Raw genomic sequence first — 11934 nt, forward strand, 5'->3', positions numbered from 1 at the left:
TTTAATGAGGATTGAGTTTCTGTACCAGGGAGGAAAACGTAGGAGGTATTTAGCAAAACGGAAGAAAAGCGCACGGATTTTAGACAGTTCAGCCTTCGAGAATAGTTTCCAAAATGGTGCCAGGCAAATCCACCCTTCCATTATTGACCAGCATAAAGAAAAAACAGCCAGAAATTATGTGATACATACACAAGTATATATATATATATATATATATATATATATATATATATATATATATATATATATATATATATATATATATATAAATATAAATATATATATATATATATATATATATATATATATATATATATATATATATATATATATATATATATAGATATATATATATATATATATATATATAATATATATATATATATATATATATATATATATATATATATATATATATATATATATATATATATATATATATATATATATATATATATATATATATATATATATATATATATATATATATATATATATATATATATATATATATATATATATATATATATATATATATATATATCAACGATTTTTGGACCTATGGGAAGTGTAGATAGCCAAATCACCTGTCCCCAGCCGTTTAAGGATTGATATCCAGCCAGTACCAATACGGCCCTTCGTGTTCGTTATCGCTCTCTTCTGCACAGGTTTTCGCCAAATGTAGAAGATGAACGACTTAGTTTACGTAATCTATGGCTCCTTCCGCAACCATAAACCGGTAATACTGTATAATTTAGAAACTGAAGAAAGAGAAGATGCAGAATCCTAAAGAGAATTGAAAATAGATAAATTCAAGTAGAAAATAGAAGTCTGAATATAAAAGGTCCAATACTGTGGTATGTCCCTTAAGTTAACCCTTAGGTTACAGTAAGATTAAGGATAATTAAAACAATAAGGAAAAATAGTTTTGTCTCACAGTTTGTTATATATATATTTTCAGGGTTCAAATTTATGCAGCCACATGAGTTTGTTGATATTTTGAAAGATAAATTTGATCTTTCTTTAGAAAAGAAAGATCAAATAGCTTGCCTTGTTATTGTCAGCATAACACAGGAAGTCTGGCAAAAGCTTGTTAAAATTGCAATATTAATATTTATCAATAACTATTGTAAAGAGTATAGTGTAAAGTTATACAAAGGACAGTACTAGGCCTATGTTTCATGTGATTATGTAAAATAGAAAAAATTCATACTGATAATCTTTTATACTTTGTTCTGTTATACATTGTTATGAATAAAGCCATAAAAACAGCTTTTTTTTTCTCTTGTTCTATTGAAGACATAGGCTAACATGAAAAAAGTAAATAAATGACTTTTTGTCTTTTTTAATATAGAGGTTAGACAATACAATGCATTCTATCTGACTTTTTGTGTGTCATCTACAGTTAATTACAGTAATAAGGTCTTTATTACTAATGGCCCTCTTGTCTTTGTTAAACTATGAATCTAACTTATGAGATAGAGCTAATGATACTTATGTTCAGCTTATGCTTCATAAATTCCTACATTAAGCTTAACAATACATATGAAGAAAACCAAAAAAGGCATTTGTGTGACTTTATTCTGTATCAGTATGTATTTGTTAATCAAGAAAAAAAAGTAAAAATATGGTTAGCTCATTGTAAAGCCTTGCTGTAACTACTTCGAGTTAAAAAAAACCTTCTCATCTCTCACATCTGAAGTAGAAATCTTTTTCAAACTGAGCTATATTTTTAGTAGCTAATGTTGTAACAAAAAGTATTAGGCTAGTGTTCTTCTCTGGAGTAATTTAATATTTCATTTTAATAAATGAATTAATAATTTAATATTTTTACAATTCTGGTATGATTCAGTCAGAATTGTTAGCATGTTCTGGGTAGAAATAACCATGCAGAGCCTTTACTTGAGTCAAGGATATTATTTGATAATAGCTGACATAACTTGCAAGCTTGTACCTGGACAAACAATAATCAGGATAATTGCAACTACAAATAGGACTTGGCCAAAACTTTTTATTCACACAGGTCTCAGATTCTCAGTCCCAGGCATAATAATAGTTCAGTTTGGATCAACTCACCAGAACCTAAAACTAGGTTTTAACCAATTACATCAAAGATCAGTGGCAAGAAATTTGACAGAAATCTAACAACAAGTGAAATTACATCATTTTTATACAATTATGAAAAAGGGTTATGCTAGTTTTGCCTTTCACTGAGAAAATCTAGTCTCACTGAGACTATCTGTCATGGCATTAATAAGCAAGCCTCCCAATTTGTATTTGTAAATGCAGTTAATAAAGGCCTGGATGTTACCTTTGAGCAAGTGACCTACCATGCATCTTGCTTCATCAATGAAACCAGTATCAACAAGGTTGCAAACTCACTAAATCAGCAATTTGTTTCTGTTTCAACCACTGAACCCAGTGGTCCTTTACCCTCTTCACTTGAATGCATTGTAACATCCCCAATGGAAAGCGTCAATCTATTGCATATGGAGGTTCTCAGATGCGTACAGAAATTAGATGCTAACAAATTGCAAGGACCAGATAACCTACATCCAAGGCTATTAAAAGAAACTGCAGCTATCATAGCAGAACCACTTAGGAGAATTTTCCAAACTTCACTTACCTCTAGAGAGCTGTCAGCAGACTGGAAATAGCCAACATTACACTGGTTTTCAAGAAAGGTAATTGTTCCAAGCCTGAAAACTATTGGCCAATTAGCCTGACCTCAGTTGTTGTCAAAATACTTGAGTGCATAGTCAATGATTCAATCCTTAAGTATTTGACAACCAACAAGATCTTGTCCCCCAAGCAGCATGGCTTCCAGTCAGGGAAATCAATTGAAGCAAACCTCTTGGAATCATACAAGGAAATCACAGACCTAATTGACCACAGACATCTGGTTGACCTACTCCTGCTGGACTTTGCTAAGGCCTTTGACAAGGTTCCTCACAGTTGAATACACTCAAAAGTATCCACTATTAGCATCAATCATGCTGTTGTAGACTGGCTGATGAATTTCCTTACAAAGTGCAAGCAGAAAGTTCACTTATGCTACAGATGGCAAACCATTATACTCTGACAAGGCTGAAGTAATGAGCAAAGTACCACAGGGAACTGTACTGGGTCCAACTCTCTTTCTGATTTACATCAATGATATATTTAACCATATTGACAATGGCATTCACCTGTTTGCTGATGATGCCAAACTCTTTGGTATTGCATGCTTTCAGAGTATCCAGCATGACATAGATGAGTTACAAGTTTGGACCCATGACTGGCTTCTCCAATTTAATGCAGGAAAGTGCTGTGTATTACACCTTGGACCCAATAATCCAATGGCAAACTGCACAATCTACAACTCCACCACCAAAGTAAGAGAGCAACTAAAGAACAGAAGAAAGGGATCTAGGCATCATTATTGATGATAAACTTAAATTTCACAACCATGTACAGCATGTTGTTTCCTGTGCAAGCTCCAGTCTTGGACTACTAAAACAAACCATCAACAGCAGACAGGCATCTATATTTATGAAATTATACAAGGCTCTCGTCAGACCTCATCTCAATTTTGGCATGTGTCTTGCTGGTCCTTCTTACCAACAGGATGTGAGGCTCATCTAAAATGTACAGAAACAAGTAACAAAATGCATAAAAAGTCTAGCATCAACCTCATATGAGGACCATCTCAAGTACCTCAAATTACCCACTCTGGTTTACTGACGCTTTTGCAGTGATATGATGCTTACTTACAAGCTACAGAACGAAAAGTCAGCAATCTTTGGCAGGAATCTCAGTACCAGCCAGTACAACACAAGAGGACACTCAAAGAAGCTACCAAAGTCAAGCTCCCAATCTAAAAGTTGCCAAACATTCTTTTTGAGAAGAGTAATAAATCATTGGAATAAACTGAAAGATTCAACTGTCAGTGCTCCCTCTATCCAGTCCTTCAAAAACCAACTTGACAAAGAGTGGGAGCCGAAACAGTGGAGGTTCAACTGGCAGTCATCAAATCAAGAGCACTACAGGTCTGGAAGACCTTAAAGCTCTTGGATGGATTAAGGTAATGTATTGTTGTAATTTTGCTCTGTCTTATCATGCATAACCCTTTTGTTCTCACCATGCCCAATAAGTCCTTCAAGAAAATCAACTCTTATACCATTCCATATCTGTACCACTTGTCTACCCTCTATTCCTGTCAAATTATCTTGCCACTAATCTTTGATATAATTGGTTGAAACCTAGACCTAGGCTTAGTTGCTGGTGAGTTGATTAAGTTGAACTATTATTAAGAGTATGCCTAGGACTGAGACTCTGAGAATCATGTGAACCAGAAGTTTTTGCAAAGTTGTAGTCTTAGTTGCAACTTTGGCTTTGACCAAGCCCTGTGTGAATGGCCACTCAGACCTTGGTTTTTCACTAATTTGAGGTCCAATGCTGAATTTGCCTTCAAGATCCTTTGCTGTAATACAATTCATGTGTTTTGCTTATTAAGTATGATTGCAGGAAGAACTGGCATGCCAGACAAATCTATCTTCTAAAACTGACATTCAAATTCTTTGTGGTAAAGCAAAGTGAAAGAGAAGGATAGAAAAAAGAAGGCCTGACCAGAGACAGAAGGCATAGAGAAAAAAGAGCAAATGCAGGCATAGCTGGCTGCAAGTCCCTGGATTTAAAGAGTGGCTTGCTAAGGACAAATCTTCTGATGGAAAGGAATTCTTTTCTTATTGCAGTCATTCCTTTTTGTATGATAGATCAAAACTCTGAAAACATGGAAAGAGTGCAAAGCACAGTGAAAATATGAGGAAACTAGGAGCTTCTAGGAAGCTCACCACACAAATTGATCATCTCTTTACCACAGTAAAAACCTAGAAGAAAGCCTAAAAACCAAGTTTGCTACTTTCATTGTCAAAAAATCTTCCTCTGTTATTTATAGAAACTCTTGTACCTTTTGTGGAATGTCTACCACACAAGGATGTTGTAGAAAAATTGGGCTGGACAAGCAGAATGTGACAAATGTGATCAGAGAGGCTTTAGGACTACACTACTATGAAATTTTTGTGATTAATTGAGAATGATGCCTTTTCTCTCATTATTGATGAATCAACTAATGTGGATCTAAAAAAAACAACCTGCAGTTATTGTTTTGTTCTGCAATAAGGAGTTCAAAATGCAACTTGACCTCCTTGGTATGGTTGAGTTTTACATACTGTACCTTCAAATTAAATTAAGTTTAAATAAATACACTTTAGAGTCTTCTAAAGTCCAAATCACTAATTGCATTACAGTGTCAAATTCTCTTGTTGCAAAAAGCTTGCCACACTAGAACCAAGCATGGCTTTAGGATGTCTGCAGCTTTTTTGTGGTATGTTTATATCTGAAAAGATTATGGAATTCAATTTTTGGACTGACACCAAATTTGAATTTATGCTTTCAAAATCATGTCACAAAAAAAAAAAAAAAAATTTAGATCTATATGGTTTTGAAGTGTTTCAATTCTCTAATCCTGTTCTTCAAATAGTTCTTTGATGTTTTTTTCTTTGCTAAAGTATTTTGAAGCTCTGTTATTCTTGTTTTCTTTTCAGTATATAGAATCTTGTGAAGTGAATGTTGGAGCAATGAAGATTCCAGTGCTGCTCATCTTATTTGCTTTGGTTTATTATCTAGATGGCAGAAAGGAGGAAGAATCATTTGAAGAAAAGGTTGAAGCTCGCAATGAACTTAAATCCTATCTTTACTCATTGAAGAATAAGGTTGTTGACATGGGCGAACTTCGTAAATTTGGAGCAAAATTGTTAGATATAGATGTATCAGATAAGAAATCTTTTGTTTATCAGATGGATTATGCATATGAAAAGGTAAATACAAATTTTGGAAACTCGACTCCTCCCCTCCCCAGAATATTTCTTTGACTTGTAAATTTGTTTTCAAAAACCCTGAGCCTGTATCAACTCCCCTCCCCAAAAAAATGAGGATTCTTAAGGACAGTACCATATTTTTGTCAATTAGTACTTTGAACCAATTAGATTTCTCAATAATTTTCTTCCTAACAGTTCAAACATCTAGGGTGTATTGACTCCCCCAGAAAAACTACACCTTCTTAATCTGTTTGGTGTCTTTTTTTTCCATTGGGTGCAGATGCGTTTTTGCTGATTATTTTCTCAGCTCTTTTTTTGCTCATGCTACTACCAAAAATTGAATATGAAGGTTTTATTATTAATTATTTAAAAAAATTGGTTTTGTTTCAAATCAATTATTAAAATTATAAACAAATTATTAAAAAAAATTTATAATTAAAATTAATCATTATTAAAAATTGGCTTGGTAATTTTATAATTTTGTTAAGATCTATTGTATGGTTTTATGAGTTGCCGCTTAACCAATTCAGACCATGGGAATTCAGTTTCTCTGTCCTTTGCACTTGAAAGACTCAAACTATTTGGGGTTTAATAAACTATTGTTGGGAGGTCGACAGTGTTTTGGTGATCTTTCTTTTTAAGCCTAAGCACATCAGTATCTTTTTAGTTATATATACCCTGAACCTGATTGCTTCTTCTCACAGTTAGGTCTCATATCTAATCACCCTAGGAATGTGACCTACTCTTTGGGAATTATGAAGAATTAGATTGATTCAGTGGTATTATTGAGAACTCTGCTTAATAGACCAACATAAATAGCTTTGTTATATCATGCTCAAGAAGAACTTAGTCAATATTATTATTAGTCATTATTTCCTGTTAAATTTGATATTTTAGAGATGGTATACAGATGCTCAAATTTCCTGCCACAAAGCAGTTTGAGCAAATACAATAAGATGTATATGAAAGAAATTTCACGAGTTTGTTGCGCCAATTTGCAACTGCATCTCCTCTTTGCCATCTTATTGCATAGATTTTTTTGTCTCCATTTTTGAACTGTCTTATGGAGCTTGGGTATTATGTGAAACCAGGTATTTTTGCGAATATATTTTATTCTCTTCTAGCAATTTTAAATACCTCCTCCTATTGGTGCCAAGAGGATAACCTCGAGTTGCTATTTGAATGATTTTACCTGTCTTAAGTTAGGTTCAGATCAAACAGTTCATAGTAACAAACTGTAGTAAGGAGTGACCTGGCTCAATATTAACCAAAAGTGTAAAAAACACACTTTTGATACTAATGTATACATCAGAAGAATTGAATTTTTATGCTGATTTTAAATATATCAGTTTCATCAAGTTTAGCCATCAAAAGTTTTGAGTCTGAGAAAATTTGCCTTATTTTGATACAAGGGGAAAACACCCCCTAAAAGTCATAGAATATTAATGAAAATGGCACCGTCGGATTCAGCGTATCAGAAAACTCTACTGTATAGGATTCTAGCTCTTATCTGCAAAAATGTGGAACTTCATATTTTTTGCCAGAAGAAAAATCATGGATGCATTTTCTTTGTTTTTTTTTCAGGGGTGATGGTATCAACCCAGTGATCCTAGCATTTCGCAAGAGGGCTCATTTTAACGGAAATTAAACGGTGTAGTGCCCTTTTTTAAGTGACCCAAAAAACTGGAGAGTAACTAAACCCCTCCCATGCTCATTTTTTTCCCAGTTACCAGATCAAAATTTTGAGATATCCATTTTGTTCAGCATAGCCGATAAATTTAATAACTGTTTTTGAGAACGACTTAATCCCCGCAGTCCCTGGGGGAAGGGTTGCAATTTATGAACTTAGCCTATTCTTTACATGTTGTATTGGTTATTAGGATGTATACTGAAGTTTTCAGGGGGATTTTTTTATGGTGGTAGGGAGGTCAGTAGGAAGGGGTCACGTGAGAAAATCTTTCCATGGAGGAATTTGTCATTGGGGAAGAGGATTTTTTCAGTGCTATTTAAAAAAAATGAGAAATTAAATAAAAAAAAACAAGTTATTTTCGACTGAAAGTAAGGAGCAGCATTAAAACTTAATACGAACAGAAGTTATTACTTATATGAGGGGGTTCTTCCTATCCTCAATATCTTGCTCTTTACACTAAAGTATTCTTAGTAATTTCAAAAGAGCTATTTATTCTAATTAAACGGCATATGTGATTCAGAAGTCATTCTTAAAGAATTGGAGCAAAATTCGAACTTAAGTGTAAAGAGTGAAGCCTTGACGAGAGGGTGAACCCCCTCATATATGTAATATTAATCTATGAATATAGAAGTTCGTTACATATGTTAATTTGTAAGTTACGTATATTTTTTACTAATAAAAACTTTCGTAAATAAAATTCAAAATGCATTAATTCAAAAACGATCAGAAATGAAATAAAAAACAAACAAACAAGTTTTTTCAACTCAAAGTAAGGAGCAACGTTAAAACTTAAAGCGAACAGAAATTATTACTTTTATTAGGGGGTTCATTATCTCCTCAATACCTTCCTCTTTATGCTAAGCTGTTTTTTAGTAATCTCAAAAAGGCTATTTATTCTAATTAAACGGTGTTTGTGATTCAGGGGTTATTTTTAAAGAATTGGAACTAAATTCAAACTTTAGTATAAAGAGTTAGGTATTGACGAGGTGGCGAACCCCCTCATATTCGTAATAAAAAGATACAAATGTAGAAGTTCGTGACGTAACTTGATTTGTAAGTTATGTATATTTATTACTTGTGAAAACATTCATATGTAAAATTAAAAGTTGTCGTTCCCTTCTTAAGCAAAAAAAAAAAAATGGGAGGGCAACTAGGCCACCACCCCCACATTTTATCTCTCAAAATCGTCCGATCAAAACTTTGAGAAAGTCATTTAGCCAAAAAAGTAAAATTAATTTGAAAATATCGTTTTAATTATTCACGTATGGTGAGCCAAAATCAAAACCTGCGTTAATTCAAAGAACGTTCAGAAATTAAAAAAAGTTTTTTAAGTGAAAGCATGAGTGGGGCTGTACCCTCCTCAACGACCCGCTCTTTACGCTAAAGTTTGATTATTTCTTGCAATTTTACTTTTTAAAACAATAAAAAACTTTAGCGTAAAGAGTGGGCTGTTGAGGAGGGTGCAGTCCCTTTCATATACTGAATAATTTCTGTTTGTTTTAAGTTTTAATGTTGCTCCTTACTTTCAGTTACAAAAAAAAATATTTTTTGTTTGTTTAATCAACAAGGAAAGGCAGGGAAATCCAAAAACTACTAAATAACCCTGGTCTATGGAGCTTTGGAATTAATAATTGATAATATAACATGAGTAACATGGTTATTCTTCAAAAGCGTTTCGAAAATAGAGACGTCACGTGTTGTTTGTAATTAACTCGTATTTTTGCCATCTGCTTCGTTTTTCGTCATCATTTGTTTTCATCCTGCCTTGTTTACCTTTCAGTCATCATATATATGCGAGTTTTTGTTACGCGCCCTATTCATTTTATTGTTGAATTCTATCATCTTCATTTTCATTTGGCTGGCTTAAATTTTACCATCTTTATTGCTATTTTTCTATATATAGTTTTACTATTTAATTTCCCTTTTAGTCATCATTTATTTGGTAACTCCCGATATTCTCTCCCTCTATTGTATTTTGAATATTTATTGTTTATTCTGCCTCATTAAAACAAAATGTAAAAAGGGTGGCTGAGGGGCGTTTTGCAGGTCTCTGATGTATAAGGGGTGGAATTATAAGTGAGAAATTCCAGGGGCATTATTTATAAGTTCTATTATTATTTTTCCTTCCATTGTCATTCCATTCCTTCCTCTGAAGGGTTTTTAATTTAATATTAAAATAAACACTTCTTTTAGTCATTTCTCTTTTTTACAAAATTAAATTTAATGCCAAAATTTGTTCAGATATCTGGTTTCTTTTATGTTTTTTTTTTCGCATTGATGCTTTCAAAAGGTCTTGATGTTTTCAATGTCTCTCAATCTTCAGTTTCATTTATCTTGTGTACATTGAGAACCAGAAGACTTATTTTTTCCTAAGGTTGGTTATAAGCGTGTTATTAATTTTACACGTTTATTTTTTGTAAAGTTATTTTGCTGCTCTCCTATGGTCGACAATTTCACTATCGTTCAATAAGTGAGTTTCAACTCTATTCGTCTACCAAATTACAAATTAGAAAAATTTAATGATTTAAAGGTTTAAAAAGATTAAAAATATGTTGAAAACTGGTTAAATTGTTGAAAAACCGACAGTTTTTCCTAATTTTTAAGCTAGTTACAGCTGTAGCCTTGTCCCAAATTTGCTTGTTTCAGGGGGATCATACACCTCAAATACACAAATAATTTGACCAGGCCATAAAATAAAAAAAGTTCAAATTCGCACTAAGAGATTTGTAAAATTTGCCAGCTACATACACGTATTGTTCTTTTTAGAAGGTTGTCCCCTGGTTTCATGCGGTATATTGGATCAATAAGAAGATAAAGTGGCTAGAAGATAATCAAGATAAGGAGGCGTCAGAATTCAAACGGGTTAAGAAAGAATTTGAAAATAACTTCATGTTTTTGGAATCACCAATTACCAATTCAAATTGGGAATTATCAAATTACTCAAATACCTAGAATTGTTGGCACTGGAAGATTACATGGACTCTACTTTCCTAAAACTCTACCAAGAACATGGCGGTGCTAGCGCTGAGATGCCTAAGGACGAACATGAATGGGACGAACTTTGATTTGAATCTCCTTGATTTAGGATGTTTTGTGTTGCTATTTAATTATTTCTATTGATTCATTCCAGTCAAACGTGAATGACAGTTAAACATGAAGGTGAAAAGAGCATTTTGTCTGTGAAACAGCTGATGTCTAGGATGGTTTTCTTTGCGATGTTTTGGAATTAAGTTGTATGATTTTTTTACAACATTTTTGTATAAATAATTTTCACATTTCTTTTCTCTTCTTTGATGAATAGGTTTGCTTCTTTTAAAGGTTCATCCAAAAAAATAAATTATATATTGAAGATTCTGTAATAAAATCTTAGTCAGCGCAATACAATTCTAAGAACATGCACACAGAGAGTGAGATTGAGTGCTTTGGATGGTAAAAATATCAACATGATTACCATGACTTGGGTTTTTCATTTAATTCACTTTTTGTTTCCTCCCCCTTCCTGCCTTGTTGAAGCATTCAGCCTCTCTGCATGTGTCCTAATAGACGTAATAATCTGCGAATAGACGATGCACGCCTCAATTCGTTAGTTTGGAAAACATTTTGGAGAAAGGCTGGTGATAAAGTTATGGAGGATCTGTTTTTTCCTTAACGAGAATTGAGGTTGTCATCCCCAGATAGTCTAAGGTAGGAACGCCTATACAACATTTTCGTACCCGTTTTTTGTAACTTGTAAAACTAATTTGTAAAAAACAAACGACGTTGATTGGAGCTCTCACTTAACTGGATTCTTGTTATTCCAGTCTTTAGGCCATATTTGTATTTACTTGTGGTATTCGTAATGTCATATGGTTTAGATAGTATCGATCACCAAAAATAGAATATAAACCAAAAAACTATGCTTAAAAATATGTTGCCTAGCAAATTAAGGTTTAGTTGTCTTTGGAATCAATGGATTATTCATGCTGATTTATTTTCATAATTAAGCGTGGCAAAATCAAACTTTTGCATGCTGACCAATGGTCTGAGTAGTGCAGGTACAGATCTCCTGATTCTGTGCCTTCGGCCGGGTGTGCAATGTGTGTTTGGGGTTACCTCCCATTTCGAGTTGGGTCGACTCTTGGTTAGGCTTAGAATGACACCGATGACCCACGTTCTAAACCAGGACCCGAATGCCGTCCTGACAGACAAAAGATTTCTAGCCCAGTGCAATTCAGTGTTGTAACACTGACGGAAATATAATACTACCTTAAAAACTTTGTTATTTTGAAACAACAACCAGCAGTATAATTCTATCATTTTGGCACATTTCACCTCTAAAGGTACATTTTGTTACAGTCACAAATTTATTAACAAAATGTGGTAGAATAAGATCTGATTGGACGTCAG

At 33.3% G+C, this 11934-nt stretch overlaps 1 protein-coding gene across 1 annotated transcript; it reads left to right on the plus strand.

Annotated features, from left to right (window-relative positions):
• The first annotated feature begins 758 nt into the window (after positions 1–758).
• LOC136042975 (endoplasmic reticulum chaperone BiP-like) lies at positions 759–10826 on the plus strand. Its single transcript, XM_065727872.1, has 3 exons — positions 759–857; positions 5586–5858; positions 10315–10826. The coding sequence occupies exons 2-3, from the start codon at positions 5619–5621 to the stop codon at positions 10498–10500; spliced, it is 426 nt and encodes a 141-aa protein (XP_065583944.1). The 5' UTR covers positions 759–857; positions 5586–5618; the 3' UTR covers positions 10501–10826.
• Positions 10827–11934: the final 1108 nt, after the last annotated feature.

This window comes from Artemia franciscana, unplaced genomic scaffold (genome assembly GCF_032884065.1).
Source record: "Artemia franciscana unplaced genomic scaffold, ASM3288406v1 Scaffold_2638, whole genome shotgun sequence".
In the NCBI taxonomy this organism is placed as follows: domain Eukaryota; kingdom Metazoa; phylum Arthropoda; class Branchiopoda; order Anostraca; family Artemiidae; genus Artemia; species Artemia franciscana.